Genomic DNA, 17,371 nt, shown 5'->3' with positions numbered 1-17,371 from the left:
AGTCCCACCCAGTCTGCAGTTACCACTGCAGCCACGCCCACCCAATGGGCAACACCCACCCGGCACTCGACAATGCATGTGGGTTTTGGGTTGCAGTTTGGGCACTCAGTCTCTAAAAGTTCACTATCACTGGTCTAGAGTAAAGTTTCTCAAACCTCAGCAACGTTTAAGATAGGTGGACTTCAATTCCCAGAATCCCATGCTGGCTGGGGAATTCTGGAAGCTGAAGCCCACTCAGTTTAAAAGTTGCTGAGATTGAGAAATACTGTTCTGGAATCAGTACTGGATAATTAGCACTTACTTGTGACAATAGATACAGAGAAACCTGGAAACTTATTCTTGGCCGTTCTCCAGTCTAAGGAAGAAACAATTAAGAAACAGCTTTTAACTGTGGAATGGTTAATGCATGTATTAACAACATTCCCTTTCATTTTTGAATTACACACAAAAAACAGTTTCCAAAGAGGCACAACCGGATCTGCAAGAAGGGAAAGCTTTCGACAATCAAGCTAGGACAGTGGTTCTCAATTATTTTCTGTCATGCCCCCCCGCGTGACTGTCTATCCAATCGGGTCCTTTGCGTGTGTCACGTGCGTCCAATATGACAGTATTTGCCGAGGTCAAACGAGCCCCCCTTTACGGAGCCTCGCGCCCCCCCTGGGGGGCCCGCCCCACTATTTGAGAACCACTGAGCTAGGAGGAGAAGATAAAACCCTGAAGCTTTAATCAGAACCCATGAAGTAACTTCTGTGGCTGCCCAAAAGACGATTAGCCAAGGCAAGCCACAGGATGGTTCATGTGCAATTATTACATCAAGAGGGGTTTAGAAATCTTTGTTACTCTTTGTCACTCTTTCAACTGAACTGATGGCCCAATGACACTCGCTGCGCTGTCACGACCTCCCTTTCTCTCTCATTTTGCCCTGACAGGGAAACAGTGGCGGCCCTGCTCCCTTCCTGGTAAACAGTGGTGAGAAAAAGCCTGTGTGAATCGGAGCAATTCCCTCTCTCCTGTGGTGAACTCCGCAAGGTTAACGATAGAATAATTATTTTAATACGATAATGCAGCTTTGCTTCTATGGCTCAACAGAGAGATTCTTGCTGTTGCATTACTTCAGAAAAATGTCACAAGGCAGCTGGGTTCTCGTAAAGCCACCTCAAACAAGGGAAGAGGCCGCTTTGGACAGGAACTCCTCACCTTATCCTGATTGACTAAGGAGTACACGTAGAGAGGCAGGAAGAGGCTGTTGAGCAAGTGGTCTGTCAAGACATCATTTAAGAATTCACAATTGATAATTAGGATGTCGTTCAGGTAATGGAGGTGATCCAGATGCTCGGCTACAAGGTCACTCAGTTTGCCCCGATTTCTGTGCCTGAAAAAAAGGGAGCAGACTAAATATGCAGTCACCACCCTCTCCCAAAGAACTGGTGCTGGGTAAATAAGAAAGGCTTACTCCTCGTCTGTCTGAACGCAGTTGTCCAGCTCTATCACGTGGCTCCCGATGAACCAGACGAGGTTGGAGAAGTAAGGGACGGCTGTCTTGTCTCGAATATAGTGCAACATCGCCTGGTTGTCCACTGAAGGCAAACAAGCTGTTATCATCATTGCTATATCTCTCCCCAAACACTTTAAAAATGGATCCCTTCTTCTAACTTGCTTTTGGCAACAGGGGCCAAAATCAATTCTATTTCTATCGCAGTTTTTGGGAGAAGCCAACATCCCCTTCGAGAGATTAATCTAATAATAAAAATGCTGAAAGCAGATGGAATCTGCCGCAGGTAAGAATTGCCCCACTTGTTTTCTAGGGAACTGGGTAACAGCACAAGGCGGGAAAATCAATCAGCAGACTTACATGACACTGTTTTAAGAGACACGGGATGCGTCAGTGAAGAAAAGACGAGAGGGGACAAGAAAGACAACATGGTTAACAGGGTTAGGAGCTCCAAAGAGGTCAGTGGCTAAAACAGCAAGCATCTAGGCTAGAAGAGACCAGTTAGAAACAAGCAAGCAGCCCTCGAAAACCCGCCTGTCCCAAGGCCAGCCATCAGGAGGTGCCCTCCCGTCAACTGCACGTTCCAGGAGAGGGACTACTATTAATTTTATTTATTTATGTCCAGCCTTTATTTTTTATACAAATAATCAAGACTCTGACAGTCTTGATTACTTACAGACTCTCTAGGAGTCTTATGGCTTAGAATAGAACAAATTCTGTCTATGTCAGAGTACTATTTCTAGAGCATGTGACCAAAACCACTCTTTGGAAGTGGTCCAGCTCCAGTTTATGTGTTTCTTTACATGAGGGATAAGCAAATCCAATGGCCCTCCCTTTCCTCTGTTGCAGGAGTCCACAGATTCTGAACGCCAGCTTTAAATGGGCATGCAAGCCAGCCCAGAATGTTTCCCTGCCTTAAAAACTTCTACCTCTAATGTCCGAAGAGAGGCATGGCCTCTATGTCCTTACAATGGAAAACATCTGGCTGAGTTCTAGACTGCAGCTGACATTTTCTTCTCTGATGAAGAAGAGTATGCATGCAACGGGGAGAGAGAGAGACAGAAGGGGGTCAAAAGTTCTATAAATATTCCAGGAAGCTGCTCTTGGTCCTGACCAAGCAACTCGGAGAGTCTCACTCGCACATTCTCGAGAAAAATCCTTCCCCAAGTGCAAAACCTCATGCCAAGAGCGACCTCTCGTGGCCATTCCCAGAGTATTCTCTTCTGGGCTTCCCCAGCTTCTTATTGCTCCCTCCTGGCTGAGATGACAGCAGCAACTTAAAAAAACTCGTTCTGGAAGTCAGAGTGTCTGACAAGAGCGTCATGTTTTCCACAAGGTCAAATCGGGCTCTGCCCTCTCTAACTTTCTCCCAATAAATCTGGGAAGGCCAGAAGCCCCAGTCTACTTCAAACGCGAGTGTGGTGCTGAAACTATCCAAGAAGACGCTTACCTTTGTAGACGTTTAATGTGATGGTTCTCACTGCGATCCTGACCATGCTCTCTGGGTGGTTGAAGAATTTGATGGCCTCAGTGTACAGGGCAAAATCATTGGTATGCTGAGAAGGAAGATGGTAAAGATTATGCATTTTTATTCCACCCTTTCACGCGCTGGACTGTTAAAACACATTCTGGGGCTTTGATAAAACAAGAAGCTTCCCTTTGCACCTGGTTTGGTGCACAAGCTTTTGGGCAGAGTTTTAAAGCCTTGTTCCTAAGGCTGGGTCCCTCCTGATGCTCTCAACTGCGACTCCAGCAGAACCATCTAAGAACTTTTTAAATATTTACAGATTTTGAAATAAACAATTAGGATACAGAAATAACCACGGTCACTTCTGAAGTACACATTTGGCAACGATATATACAGTACGTTGTTCCAGAAAATATTTAACCAACTCTCAACAAGCAGAATTTCAACCTGCGACTCACCTCGTTGTAAAAAAAGTGAACGGTGTGATTATTGAGTTTCAGGGAAAGTGTTTTTAAGAATGAAATATAGTATGCCATGATTTCTTCATCTGAGAAGTCAAATTTGTGCACTATTATAGAGTTCACGTAGTTGTTGGACAGTAAATAGTCTGAGGGAAAAAAATACAGATGCATAAAATACAGGTATTTCTCGACTTATGACCACAATGCAGTCTAAAATTTCTGTTGTTAAGTGAGAGTTGTTAAATGAGTTTTGTCCCATTTTACAACCTGCCAGTTGTTATATGAATCACTATGGTTGATAAGTTAGTAATCTGGTTGTTAAGTGAAGCTGGCTTCCACATTGACTTTGCTTGTCAGGTGGTCACGAAAGGGGATCACGTGACACCCCCAGGACACAGCCAGAGTCACAAGTATGAGCCGCTTGCCAAGCGTCTGAGTTTTGATCACGTGACCATAGGGACGTGGCAAAGTCATAACTGTGAAAAATGGTCATAAGTGACTTTTCTTAGTGCCGTTGTAACTTTGAACAGTCACTAAATAAACTGTTGTAAGTAGAGGACTGATTTAGCATACAAATTAATTCAGCAAAGGCTATGCACAAAGCATTCTAGCAGAGAGTTTTCTTAAAGGATCACTGCCATCTCTGATTCTGATTCTATCCAATCAGAAACAAAGACGAAAGGGAACAAGGAGAAATCTCCTCTGCTAGAAGCACATAAAGAATTATATGTTCCGCCTTATTTCTGTGCTCTGCGTTCTCTTGCCTTGTCTGTACACGTTGCACATGTATCAAAGGAGAACTTTCTGTTTATAGTTCACTGTTTCTTTTTTCAGGAAAAAAGGAGTGTCAAAACATTTTAAAAGCATGTTTCAAAAAATGTTATGATGTGTATCATAGATCTTTTGCAAAATTTACGTTTCCTTGTGAAAAGAGAAACCACTTGGCCTAAGATAATAAAATTAAGTGGTTGAACAGTACTGTACGTTGAAGAATATTAACCAGCTCAAGTCCCAATTTAATTCATTTAATACCTAATACATTTAAAACATCTCAAATTCTACAATCTTAATGACAGAAAACAATAACCTGAGTTATATGTGTAGCTTACATTTTCAACAAAAGTTGCTTTGCCTAAAGAAAAATGTGCAGACTTACAAAGGGATGTTTCGTGACTGATGTTCTCAAAGAGGATATTTAAAGTCTGGAGAAGCTGCACACATACGTAACGGCCCGACTTCTGGCGCAGAATGTTCAGAAAGAACACAAACATGTTTTTCTCCAAGAAAAAGCTGGAATGTAAATATTTTTACCAATTTACTGTATCTTATTGAGAAATTTCATTCAAATGTTTATTGCTGGAATATAATATTGGTGAAGATAGTGATAACTATATTTTAACTAGCATGATTAGAACTATATTGATATATTTATTAGCTTCTCAGGCTACTGCAGTTGAATAATTCTCGGTAGTTACAGAAAATAAAACATCCATGTAACAGGGAGAAACATAATGAAAAAAGTCCATATTTGTTAAAGCAAAATCATACAAGCTCTTACTCAAACACTGAACTGTCATTTTGATCTCCCCATATCAGGATCTCGGTTATCGATCGAATGGTTTCCACCAAAAGGTTGCGGTTGTGGTCAGTCACAGTGGTATTTTTGGTCAAAACATGATACATATACCTGAAAGACAAGAAGAGAGAGTAAACATTGGGCCCTCAAACCTGCCTTTGCAACCAAATGGTCTCGATGGGATTATGCATGTTGAAGGTTAAGCCTGGGAGAATCTGTAGCTTTTTGGAAGCACTGCAGAAACAATTCAAATATTCTCCTCACTTTTTTTCTCTCCTTTAGATTTGTTAAATGTTCTTTGGTTTAACATAAGCCACCCTGAAATCAAATTATCTGGCACCAAAAGCGCCCCCTATCCTTCTTTCTCTTTTTCAGGCATTTTCCCTGCAGAAATGGCAATCAAGGGCTCCATCAGAATGGTCTTCCGGCTAAAGGGAGGCCAGAGGAAAACCCTAGAAAGCCAGCAAGTATCCAACGGTGAAGCAAATAAGACTTAGGCATAACTAGCTTGAACTATATACCTTTTTTTTTGCAAAAACTGTCCACGTATGGTTTTACAGAATTATGAAATCTATGAAAACAAACAAGCCACGGCCTGTGTTTCAATATAGTTTAAACCTGGAATACTGTGTATTGTGCACCTCAAGTAATTCCCACAGGAATGGAATGATGAAAAATAATCTCCAAGATGGTCAAGGGAGCTGATAAAATATCCTAGCGGAATTTCTGACCTTTTACGGGTACAGAATAAGATAGAAGCCCGACAGATTATGCTCATGGAGAAAGGGGTCCCTAAAAACACTTTCTTCGTTTTCTGAAAGAATAATCCGATAAAGCTGACAGGAAGTAATTCTTACTCACAAAATTGTCAGATTCACTACCAGAAAATCATTTTGGCAGCCTTTTGGGAAAAAGTGAAATAAGAATAATTTAAATAAACTAAATGAATAAAAATAGTGCTGACCACCAATCTGGACACCTTTAGTATATAAATGCACAGCAGTTAAAACTGCTGGTCATGATGACTCTGTTACCTTGGAAAGATACACAGCCTGCCTCTCCCTCCCAAATGCAAGCAGCTGTCCGAGGGAGGGAGCTGTCAGTCCACGCTGCTTTGCTTAGAAGCCTCTTTCCCTTCAGCACTTAGCAATCACCCTTAGACTTATATACCGTCCCACAGTGCTTCACAGTCCCACAGTGTTGCCCCCAACTATCTGGGTCCTCATTTTACCGACCTCGGAGGAACGGGAGACCAAATTGGCCTTGAGCTTTAGGACAGGATTATCTTTCAGCCCTCAGTCCTCAGCTCAGGAGGCAGGGAAGTGGCTGCTAACAGGTAATCCTTGCCCTTTGGGCCCTTGGCTTGACCTTATGTTCCCGACACCAGATTACAATTCGGACTGTTCTCACTCCACATACTTCCTGGAATATTAAAAGGGGGGGAAAAACTATTATTTATGGTCATTTGGGCAAATAATCTAGTATATGTTCTTCTCCACGTTGAGAATGTTATTCTGCATAGGACTAATGCTACACCAACAAGCTGAGAAAAAGTCAGAATTTACTTTTGGACGACAATTTGTCTTTACTATCCGACTGAGGCTCTTTCGCAGCTCCCTGTTCGGCAGCCAGACTGCAAGCACTGCGGAGACGCGTCGGGCCCCCCAGGACCTCCCCAGGGAAGGCCTCTTCCTCGGGCGCCCCCCGCAGCCCCGCCAGCCGCTCCTTTGGGCCTTTCCCGCTTCAACTGAACCCGCAGAGGAGGGCTGGGGGGGGGGCTCGGGCACCCTTGCGAAACCTTTCCCGCTACGGAGGGGGACAACCCCGCGCCCCAGGCCCACAGTCCAGCGGCTCCTCTTGCATCCAAGCGGAGCCCGCCGGGCCTTCTGCGAGAGGGAGGCCTCCGGGCCGGGCGCTTCAACGCCCCCCCGTTTCTGAGCGGTTTTTTCTTCCCAGGATTCCCACCGCCGCCCAGGAAGTGCTGGGAGTTGTAGTCCACCCATCCTGAAGCGGCCCAGGTCGTCAACCCGGCTTCAGAAGCGGCCTCTCCGTCAGGCCCGGCGTGCGCGGGGGGGCGGCCACCCGACCCGGAAGGGGCGCCCGGGAAGCGGCGGCCAAAGCAGCCGGGCAGGCCGAGGGCGGCTTCCGCCGAGGGGCTCCGCGCGACGCCCCGTTTCTACCCCGCAAGGCCCCCTCGGGCCGCCTCCGGGAGCGGAGGGGGCGGGGCCGCCTGCGGGCGAAGGGCGCGGGGGTCCCGCGGGCCTGGAAGGGGCTCCCCCCGCGCAGAGGGGCCGGGGGGGCAGCGGCCTCTCCGCGGCCGGGACTCACTTGAGGTGCTCGAGCGAGTGGATGTTGCGCGAGGCCTTCCCGCCGCCGCCGCCCCAGCTGCGCGACCGCCCGAACATCGTGCGCGGGCCCGGCAGGCGCGCCGCCGCTCCTACGGCCGCCGCCGCCGCCGCCGCCGCTGCTGCTGCTGCCGCCCCTGCTCCCCTTCGGTCGCCTCGTCCTCGGCGGGCGCCGCCGCCATCCTCCCCTCAGCCTCTCAAACCAGCCGGACGCCCCCGCCGTCGTCCTCTCGCTCACCGCGCAGGCGCGGGGAACGCCGGGAAGTGCAGTCCTACGCGCCCGCACCTGCCCCGACGCCTGACGCCGGGCGGACCGGCCGCAAACTCCCCGTCCCGGCGGCCCTCGCGCGCGGGCATCCCGGAAGGCGAGGGAGCGTTTGTGACCCAAGGGGGGGCGGGACGAGCATGCTAATGAGGCACCGGCGTCACTGTTAACCCCCTGGCTGCCGGGCGGCGCGCGCTGCAGACTGCGCGGGCTCCGGCGGGCGCGATGCACGGGTGGCGGGCCGGCAGGGCGCTCAGTCCCCGGGGACGCTCGGACTGATCCCTCGAGGGCTCCAGCGGCCCGGCCGGGCCCGTCCTTTCCGCCACACCCGCCCGGCACCCGGAGCCCCTACCGGCGCCCGTCCGAGCCGGGGCAGCTTTGCGGCTTCCCGTGCTCGGCATGGGCGGGGAAGAGGCGCCCGGCGGGGCGTAGGTGGCCGCGCAGAGGCGCCCCTCCCGCAAAGCGCGTCGCCGTCCGGCTGAGCCCCGCGGGGGGAGGAGAGCCCGGGTGCCGGACGGTCCCCCCGGCCAGGGCCGGCTTCCCCGCGGCGCCCGGAGGCGGGCCGGAGAGCAGGGGGCGTGCGGGGCGGCGCTGCGGCAGGGCGGGTCCCTTGTGCCGGCGGCCTCTCTGCGGGACTGCCCGGCCGGCGGGGCTGCTCCGCTTGTGCCGGACCGCGGGTGGCCAGCCCGCCCTGCCCCAAGCTCCTGGGCTGGCGCCAGGCGCCCCGCCGCCCCCGATGTTTTCCGCCGGCCTCTTCCTGGTCAATCTGCTGATCCTGTACTACGCCTTTCTGCTGGAGTACCTGGCCCTCAACGTGGGCATCGTCTTCCTGCCCGACGACATGGAGCAGGCGCTGGTGGACCTCGGGCTCCTCTCCGACCCGGCGCTCGGCCTGTACCGGCCGGACAGCGAGAGCGAGCCGCTCGACGCCGCCTGGGACTAGAGCCGGCCGCCGGAGGGGCTGCTGGGCCGGGGGAGGAAGCCGGCGGGCAGCCCTTGGCCGGCGGAGGTACGGCTGCGAAGGAGGGGGAGCCCCGAGGGGTGGCGGCACAGCCTTGGCTGCCCTTGAGCAAGGCGCCTGCCCTCCAACGGGTGAGGACTACAGCTCCCATCATTCCAAGCCAGCCCAGGACACCGGGAGGCAGGGAAGGCCAGAGAAGATGGGCACGTGGGATTCCCAGAGGAGAACATCCCCACCCCCAAGAAAACGCTCCTGGATCTGCTCCCGGGAACTAACTGGGTTGCTGGCCTTTCTGCCCCGTGGGGCAGTTCCTCCGGGGCACAAAGCATCTCTGCAGCCCCTACCTACCGTAGGCATTCTGTCCATCTTTCCTGCAGGAACACAGGCTCACCCTTTAACCTTTGGCTTTAATTCACATTTCTACAGGCTTGCTGCAGGAGGAAAGAAAGGAAAACGATTCCAGAAAGGAACCCATGGATTCTGAGGCACTCTGGGTCCCCCCAGGGCAGCTGGACTGAGAATGGGACCTGCCCGTTATTGGAACTCTTGACGGGTTTGCCATGATCCTAAATTTCTGCAGGAATTCATTGAACACAATATCTGGAAGGGTTTTGGCTATCTAAAACCCAAGGAGATTCTAGTTTCTTACACTGAAGGAAGGGATTTACTCCTCGTTTGCAAACGTCAAGGAACAAGAATTGGTTCTCTTGTTTTTGAAGAGGTAAAGGTATGTGTGGAGCTAACCTGGATTCTTAGACAAGGCAAACAGTGGCTATGATGGGGTCATCAGGTTTTAAGGGGGTTGGGGGAATAAACTCTGAAAGCCTGAGGTTGCTTACAACAGCGCATGTTCCTGAACACACAACTGCTAGGCAGTTGAAACTTGGCCTTGCATTACTGTGCAGAAGATCCCCCAATCACATTTTCCCCATAGGGTGGTAGAATATAGCCCTCAATTATCAGTACTATCCATATCTGTGAGAGCTTCACTACTATTAAATGTTTTCTAACATGTGAAACGGTTATATGACATTAATGAAGCTTGTTATCTGACATGCTAGGTTTCCAGCTGCAGGGAGAGACAGGTATGGAAATACGACGAAGCAATCAATTTGCACAGAAGTCCTTAAGTGTTATTAGCCACAAAGGCTCCAGGTTCTGCTCTTTCAAAGGGTGGAAATGCTGGAAGTCTCCAACTGGCAATCTTAATTTGCTGTGAATGATCAGGTCGCCCTTCTTAAATTTTATTTTTTTATTTTTTTTTTGGATCCCCTGAACCTTTGCAAAATCCACTGCTTTTTAAAGAGTAATAATTTAAGAAAAAAGAATTGCAGGGATGTTTCTGTCACACAGTTACAGAGAAGAATTGCTTTTGTAAGTATTTTTATAACTTGGAGAAAGGAAAGAAGAGCCTTGTCACTGTTATGGCAAGTTATTTTGGAAAATGTTCAAATGCATTGTTATGTAAAGCAGAAAATGTAAAAAAAAAGCAATATCTTGATAACCAGACCTCTCGCAAATACAGATGTATGCAGGTGAGCTACAATTTGCTTTGCGTATTATTGCTGGGGCACCAGGGTGGCTGCTGGGGTGATTTCACGGCAAAGGCTGCAGCTGGACAGCTTTCTTGGGGCCTTTGCATCTTAAAAGTGGGGGTCAAGGTTCCAGTGGCCCTAGCAGAAGGGCAAAGCTGCCCAGCAGATGCTCAAGAGACAGATCCTCTTCTTTGCTGTCTCACAAAGTTCCTTCTGGACCCAACCGCCCATAACTTTCTCCCTTTTGCTTTGTCTGACCTCCTTTATGGGATCCTTGGCAAAGCTGCCATCCTTCCTCGGTTTCTGCCAGTCTGTTCCTAAAGGGAAGGATGCATTCTAGGAAATCAATTCAAAACTGCTAACTTAGCCCCTGAATTTTTAATCCAAGACTTCACCAATATTCCCATTTTCAAAAAAATAAACCCATGTGAGACACTTCTAGAAACAGATTTATTGACAGTTTCTCAGAGATATGAAAACTGCACATTAGAGTTAACTCAGAAGAGGCTGTGTGGTCCAATCATTACAAAAAAGGCTTCTAGGCTCAGACAGAACCAACACATGTGGTGCACCTTCCACAGTTGCTAGAGCTTAAAATGACCCTTGGGCCAGGATTACATTATTTCTCCAAAGTTTTTAGCAAATTGCGAGGGGCTGATTTTGACTTCATGCAGAAATACTCCAGAAAGATACCAGCTCTCAAAGAGACCTGAGTTTATTTAGAAAGCACCAGCATTGTTTTTCCTTTAGAAAAGACAGTTGCTTATTCTCCAAGGATGCTTCCGCTAAGTCAAATAATTTTTGACACATCTACCTATGTGCAGACACAAACATTTCCCTTGCCTTCACCCACATCACAACATTTGGGACCCAAAATCCAACTGCCCTGGAGAGGGTTCTTTCAGAAAGGGGATCCAGTAATCAAGTTGATGGAGAAAAAGAAGCAGCCTTTACGGATCATCCAGCTTTAACTTAGCATCAGAATGTCAAATGAAAGGGTGTGGATATCTTGGGGTTCAAAGTGCTCACGGTGATTAATAGCCTTTTATGATTTGTGAGCAAGGGGGAGCCAACAGAGCATCCCCTCCCATTTTGAGAACTTGAAATGGGAAGACTGTAATTCAGCATCTATTCCACAGCGAGGAGCATTTAATAGGCCGAATGTAGAACCACAGAAGCTCCTACAGGCCCCCTGAAGGTACCCACCACAGCAGAATCTGAAGCAACTGGTTAGTGGCTGCCTCTAAAATCTTCTGATCCGAGAATCCAGCTGCTGCAGGTGATCCAGAACTCCGTGAGGAATTGTTGGGTTCCACAAGCTGGAAAGGTTTTTTAAAAGCAAGAAACTAAAAGTGACTGGAATAAGTGGGTCTCTCTAGAAAAAAAGGGCCACCAGCTGCTGTCACTGAGAGCAGGGTGACTGTGTGTGTGTGGGGGGTTTCCCACTCTGCAGCTGGCCAGGAATTTGGGGACCTTGCAGACACCCCCGATTGTCCTGCCCATAACCTCTCCCAAAGCTGCACCCATTGAATCCGGTGCAGTTCAAAGTGGGGTTTGGGGCACCCCAGGATCACGAAGAAGCCCAAACTTACGCCAAGCTCTGAATGCGGGGGCATCTCCTCAAGCGCTCCGTCAGACACCGGGCTCCGGCAGCAGAAATCTGGTTGCAGTGCAGGCTGGGGGAGGCAGGGGCAAAGGTGGCACAGGCGGAATTACAGGCACCCCCTTTGCCAGAAAGGTTGGCAAAATGGCACGGGGCCCAAGGGCTGAGCATGGGTGGGTCTCTGGGCACCCATCTGGTTCTATGAGCCCTCCCTGTATTTGGGGGGAAGGACTCCCCAAGAACCTGGTGGGGCAGAGCAGGGACGTGGCTGAGCCCCTCAGCTGTTGGGGCAGAGTTCCTCTTCTCTGCCTGAATTTCCCACCCCATCGAACGTCCAAGCAGCCGGGGTGGCTGTACAGTAGCTAAAGGGTGCCTGCATCAAGACTGAGGGGTGCCAGTCCTCTACGAAAGGCTCCTTTGACTCCTGGGAATGAAACCTCCTCCCCCTCCCAGACACACACTGTGGCACACTCACTCCAGCACCCGCAACGTGCGCATCTGGGGCAGCACCTCTGCCACGCGCTCTGCACCAGCATCTCCAATGTTGTTTTCGTACAAGCTGCGGGAGCCAAACCAACGGAGAGGCTGAGAAGCCGATCCAGCCCCCCCCCTGCCAGGAGCCACGTTCCCCCCCCCAAAATCTGTTGAGGGCCATTTGGGAGGCCCAGCCCCAGAGGGGACATGGGAGGACCCTTCCCCAGTCTCCCTTTGGCAGGTGGAGAGTGAGGCCAGCCGGCTTTCTGATCTGCTCCTGGGGGCTCCAGTGGGGGGTCCTGGCTGCTGGGGGTCACCATCCCTGTCTGGCATTGGCTGACCCAGAGGGGACCAGGCCTCACCTGAGGGTCTTCAGCAAACGCAGGGAGGGCAGGGCTCCGGCCAACAGCTGTGCACCCAGGTCAGTGATTTTGTTCCGGGACAAGCTAGGAGCAAAATATGGTTAAATCAGGATGTTTCAGATGGGGGAGGGGTCCTTTCCCTCCCTCTCTGGAATGTCCCGTTAAGTAAGGCTGCTGTGAGAGGGTCCACCACACAGGCCAGCCTCTTCCTAAATAAATATTATTCTTTTACTGTTTTCTGCTTTTTTTAAATTCTGTTTATAATCTGTCCCAAGAATTGACGGTTAGGTGCTTTGTAACCATTACACGCTCCAGCATGTTTCATTTGTTTATGCGCGCTCACACACACACACATACACAAACACGCACACACAGAAAGGGGGGGCTTGCTGCAACCAAGAAGTGCAGAACAATACACTTACTTCAACGTTTCCAGAGACGCCAAGCGAGGAAGGACACGGCTGAGGGATCTCACCCCTTCGTCTCCGATTTCGTTTTCATCAGGGGAATCCAAGCTGGAGAAGAGTCAGGCCAGAACGGCTGCAAATTCTGCTTAATCTGGGGGCAGTTGGGGGGGGCAGGGAGGCCAGGGGACCAAGAGGGCAAAGGAGGGGTGCAGGAAAAGGAGAGGGGCTCTGCAAAAGACTTTGCTTTTCTTCCCATGCTCCTTCTGAGGACCCCCTCCACGTGGCCAGATGGCGGGGTGTGTGGAGGGGGCCAGCAGGACTAGGAACATCGCGGAAGCCCCATTCCAGATTCCTTCCAGGAAGCTCTTCCTCGCCAGGTCAACGCATCCTGGAGACCCAGCAGGGGCAACCTGCCACCGTGGCTCCCCCTTCCTGTGCCCCCCCCCCCCCCGTGGTCTCAGACCTTGGTGCCTAAGCCTGGCATCTGACTGAGCCCCCCCCATCCTCGCCCCCCTCCGCTCAAAGACACTCCCCAGATGGAAGTGGCCAAGCGGGGCCCTTCAGCTCACTTACTCCAAGTGCTGAAGAGCAGAAAAGGCAACCAAAGACTCCACCAACTTTTGGAAACCCTCCAAGCCGCAGCTGGGCCCGAGGCTGCAAGGCAAATGGGGGGGGGGGAAGTGGGTGCTGGACTCCTGACCCAAGGGCCCTCCTGCGTTCCTGCCAAACGTGCCCTTCCCTTGTCCTTTGTTTGGCCTAGAAGTCATCAACCTCCCTGAGGCTCTTGACTGGCAGCCCATGAGGACATTCATGGGTGTTCTGAGGCAGACTACCTGAGCACAAGGAGGTTCTGCTTTCAAGAGTTGCCTGCTGCTGCTGCATTCTGCTCTTAAAATATCATAGATAAACTTACCTGAATTCTAGCTGCAGGAACCCAGCAATGGCTGGAATAAGACGGCTGCTGGAACCGGCAGAGTCTTCCCTGCTAAACCAAAAGGGGTTGGGGGCAAAGACGGTCAATGCGGCTAAGGAGCACCGCATCTCCATCTCCCACCCCTAAATCCCTGACCCCAAAGGCAGGCCTAGAGGGGGACTGGGATTCCCCATCCCACTAACCCGGAGACCTTCCCTCCAGCTAGCCTTTGGGGATGCCCGTGGCGGACCCATGTGCCGAGCTCTCTCCCCACACGACCCCAGCCCAGCTGAGCGGGGAGCCTTACCCTTCCGCCATTTCTCTGTGCAGCTGCACCAGGCCCAGGAGAGAGTCCACGTCCGCCATCGTCTCCGCCCTGAAGGGCACCACCAGGAACTTCCCCATGGCTGCCTGCAGGGCTTCCCTCTCCTGGCTGTCCCACAGGTGCTTCCAGAGCGCCACGGCTTCACCGAGGGACACCCTGCAAAAAGAGTCCCTGAGGAAACTGGGGGAGTCTCCAGCTGTCTCTCCCACGCTGGAAGAGGCCGGCCCTTCTGCTGCATCAGAGTCAGGCAGCAGCATCCCCAGCTCCTCCTGGGTTCAGGACGGTTCTGGTTCTGATTCTGCCTTTCCCTCGGGAAGATCTTGGGTTTGGTTCTGGCTTTGTTGGACACACTGCAACGCTAAGAGGAACCAAGGTCAGATCTTGGCTGGAAGCTGCTTCCTAGATACTGACAACACCTTCCCAGACCCTGGATCTGTCCCCTTCCAGCCTTACCTTCACCTTCAGGTGAAGATACCGTGTTCCAAAGATAATTATTAAGTGCCCACTGAAGTCATTGGGGGGGTCAACCGAAATGCCTTCAATTTAAGAATAAATCCCACTGGAAGTTTTTGGAAGCGTTCAAGATGTACTTTCAGCCCCTCCCCCCCCGAAGACTGGCCCTATCTACTCACTCACTAGGTCCGCTGCTCTTTGGCTCTTTACTCCTAACATCTGGTCCCCAAACCTAGTGACCCTCACCCAGATGCAAAAACTTCAACCAACCTGAACTGGGTGACGTTCTTCAGGTCGACCAGCTTCCTGAGTCCATCCAGGTGAATGCCACTCCCCCTCAGGTCTAAGGAGAACCTCTTGGAGGATCTCCTCAAGAGAGAGTGCAGGGCACTGACATCAAGTGGGGTGAGGGAAAAGCCCAAGAAAGAGAGGTCTGGGCTGAGCTCCAGGCTCAGATGGTTCAAAAGGTATTGATCTTCTGTTTCATGGACACAATGGAGCAGCTCCAACAATTTATCTGGACTGAAATCCCTAATGGAAAGTTTCCTGATGAATCGCGAGAGACTTCTCTGCTTCTTGGTGATCATCTTCTCTGTATCTAACTCACCTTCCTTACCAGAAAGGAGGGAACTGCCAAGGCCATCCTTTAAGAACAGTAACCCAGACAGGAAACGGGGCACCAGGCCCCACGAAGAGAGAAATTTCCTGAACTTGGTCCCCAAACCAACGTATTTGGTGAGTTTTTTGCCCTTGATCTCTTTAGCGAGAGTCAGATGCAGAGCCATCAGGAAATCCTGGACCCCAAAGTTGGGGAACACATACACATCCCCCTCCTCCACCAGGAGCCCGGTTTTCAGAGCAAACTCCTTTACGCCTGCGGAAGGGAACTGCTCGCTCGAGAGGGCCTTTTGGCAACGCTGCCCAAGAGACCAAGAGACCTCAGCCAAGGCAGCGATGCCCTGGTATCTCGAGGCCGTGTCGTTTGCCGTGGAACGTGCCAACCTCTGGAGAAGGTAGGTGACGAAGAGGCCGGTGAGTGTGGAGGGCAGCTCTTGACCTCCTGCTTCAAACACAGCCTGGCAAATGACCCTGCAGAGGCCAGGATTGCAACAGTGGCCGAACAGGAAAGGAGAGGCCTTGATCAGGTTCACCTTCTGCTCCCAGTGGGAAGAGCCCTCCAAAGAGCGAGCGACGTAGAGAGAGGCCTGCTCCATGGAGAAGCCCACCAGCTCCAGGACCGTGTCCACGCGAGGGAAATACTGGGGGAGCCGTTCTTTGGGCCGTCCCGTCAATAAGAAAGTGCAGCCGTTGAGCAGCTTCTTTTGGAAGAGGGAGGCCAGGATGGTGCCCAGGCCAGGGGCTGCCCTGCAGGACAGGCTCCCTGAAGTAGATGGGAAGCCCCCGGGACCCCTCAGGTCTCCCACGCCATCAAAGAGGAGGAGGACCCTCTCTGGGTTCTGCAACAGGCTCTCATAGACTTCATCGAGGCCCTCCCAGGAGCCCCCCAGGGAGTCCGAGAGCAGGGACTTGAAGTCACGATAGGTCCTGTGGAGCAGGCTCAGCCTCCGGCAGTCGAACCAAAAAACAAAGTCAAACTGGGCCATCTGGCCATTGGCCCAGTCCAGGCAGATCTTCTGGACCAGGAGACTTTTCCCCGTGCCCGCCTTCCCCAAGACCACGATAACTCTGCTGTCCAGGTCATTTCTCCTGGTCACCTGGAACAACTTGCTTCTCTCCACGGAAGCCTCCCACTTCTCTCCTAGGTGGCAGCGCCTCAGATCCGCGCTCCTCCCGCTCCTGCCATCCGGGTGATGCTGCAACAAGTCCCTCTCGAGATAAAGATGTCCCAGGGGCTGCCCAGGTGCCGGGTGGCATTCTCTGCCAAAATGGTCTTTCAGGCGTTTGCAGAAAGCCCTGGCCAACTCTAGGAAAGGAGGACAGGGAGATGATCAAGACCCATCCAGTGGACAGGGAAGATAGTCGGCTCCTTTAAGGATTTCGAGATTCCAGAGTCCTGTCTTTGCTTCAAAGGTCTCCCCCTCTTGTGACCCCCAAGATATCCCTGCAAGGGAGCTGGGCTGAGATCAGGAAAGGGCCCCAGGGTAGGGCAGCCCCTCGGCTGAGCAAGCAACCCCTTTCCAGGCCAGAATGGGCAGGCCCAGCCGGAGGAATTTGGTCAAGACTTAGGAGGACCAGGACGCCTGGGCTTGTTCAACAAACCACGGTTTAGTTCAAGGGATTTCCTCCATGGAAAAGAGCTGAAGGTGGCCTTCATAGCACCCACAACAACTCTGGGTGGTAAATGGGGCTAGGGGAGGAGTGGCCCAGAGTCCCCAGGCTGGAAATAGATTCGTCTGCACTGTGACTCATAAATCTAGCTTAGGTGATCCCACCAAGTTCCTTCATAGTTTTTTCAGTGATGCTTCAATCTATTGGCGGACTCAGGACTGGCACAAAAGGGGGCACCTGGTGCTCACCAAGGCCTTGGGAATCCCACACCCTTCACCTATAAATACAGAAGTGGCACCCCCCTGGAGAAAACGGATTGGGGAGCAAGGACCTCCATCAAGACCACTCTGAAGTGTATCCACTCTGGCCTCTACAAGCGCTGCTACTCCTGGGAACAGCTTTCTCCAGGACAGGCTGCTCTGATGACTTCAGTTTTGGGCCTTGCCAGGTGCTGCGGAGGTCCTGAGAGCCAGCTCTCTTGGGGTCAGCTGGAGGGGAGGCC

General features: G+C 51.6%; 2 protein-coding genes and 1 long non-coding RNA gene across 17 annotated transcripts in view; 1 reads left to right on the top strand and 2 right to left on the bottom strand.

Annotated features, from left to right (window-relative positions):
* The window catches only part of CLEC16A (C-type lectin domain containing 16A), a 39,739-nt gene extending 32,071 nt beyond the window's left edge, over window positions 1–7,668 (bottom strand). For 4 of the 7 annotated variants that reach the window (XM_039368026.1, XM_039368029.1, XM_039368031.1 and 1 more), the window contains exons 1-9: window positions 7,326–7,668; window positions 4,980–5,108; window positions 4,578–4,711; window positions 3,419–3,567; window positions 2,943–3,048; window positions 1,853–1,858; window positions 1,454–1,577; window positions 1,198–1,372; window positions 302–355 (exon numbers count right to left, since the gene is read on the bottom strand). In XM_039368026.1, the coding sequence (XP_039223960.1) occupies window positions 302–355; window positions 1,198–1,372; window positions 1,454–1,577; window positions 1,853–1,858; window positions 2,943–3,048; window positions 3,419–3,567; window positions 4,578–4,711; window positions 4,980–5,108; window positions 7,326–7,402 (954 nt within the window). In that variant the 5' untranslated portion in view covers window positions 7,403–7,668. The remainder of the gene's footprint in view (window positions 1–301; window positions 356–1,197; window positions 1,373–1,453; window positions 1,578–1,852; window positions 1,859–2,942; window positions 3,049–3,418; window positions 3,568–4,577; window positions 4,712–4,979; window positions 5,109–7,325) is intronic. The other 3 variants (XM_039368028.1, XM_039368030.1, XM_039368027.1) reach the window with 2 other exon arrangements.
* An 889-nt stretch (window positions 7,669–8,557) lies between these two features.
* LOC120319309 lies at window positions 8,558–10,107 on the top strand. Its single transcript, XR_005559733.1, has 2 exons — window positions 8,558–8,699; window positions 8,995–10,107. It is a non-coding gene; the product is annotated as an uncharacterized LOC120319309 (long non-coding RNA).
* Window positions 9,824–17,371, bottom strand: part of CIITA (class II major histocompatibility complex transactivator) — a 14,100-nt gene continuing 6,552 nt past the window's right edge. For 5 of the 9 annotated variants that reach the window (XM_039368024.1, XM_039368016.1, XM_039368023.1 and 2 more), the window contains 9 exons: window positions 14,911–16,564; window positions 14,170–14,343; window positions 13,863–13,934; window positions 13,523–13,603; window positions 12,965–13,057; window positions 12,543–12,626; window positions 12,182–12,265; window positions 11,696–11,779; window positions 10,535–11,449 (listed from right to left, as the gene is read on the bottom strand). In XM_039368024.1, coding sequence (XP_039223958.1) covers window positions 11,347–11,449; window positions 11,696–11,779; window positions 12,182–12,265; window positions 12,543–12,626; window positions 12,965–13,057; window positions 13,523–13,603; window positions 13,863–13,934; window positions 14,170–14,343; window positions 14,911–16,564 — 2,429 coding nt within the window. In that variant the 3' untranslated portion in view covers window positions 10,535–11,346. Of the gene's footprint in view, window positions 10,421–10,534; window positions 11,450–11,695; window positions 11,780–12,181; window positions 12,266–12,542; window positions 12,627–12,964; window positions 13,058–13,522; window positions 13,604–13,862; window positions 13,935–14,169; window positions 14,344–14,910; window positions 16,565–17,371 lie in introns of those variants that run through there. The other 4 variants (XM_039368017.1, XM_039368020.1, XM_039368019.1 and 1 more) reach the window with 4 other exon arrangements.

This window comes from Crotalus tigris, unplaced genomic scaffold (genome assembly GCF_016545835.1).
Source record: "Crotalus tigris isolate CLP2741 ecotype Arizona unplaced genomic scaffold, ASM1654583v1 scf7180000020608.1315917, whole genome shotgun sequence".
NCBI lineage: Eukaryota > Metazoa > Chordata > Lepidosauria > Squamata > Viperidae > Crotalus > Crotalus tigris.
The sequence above is the reverse complement of the archived record's forward strand: the minus strand, read 5'-3'. Positions and strand labels throughout refer to the sequence as shown.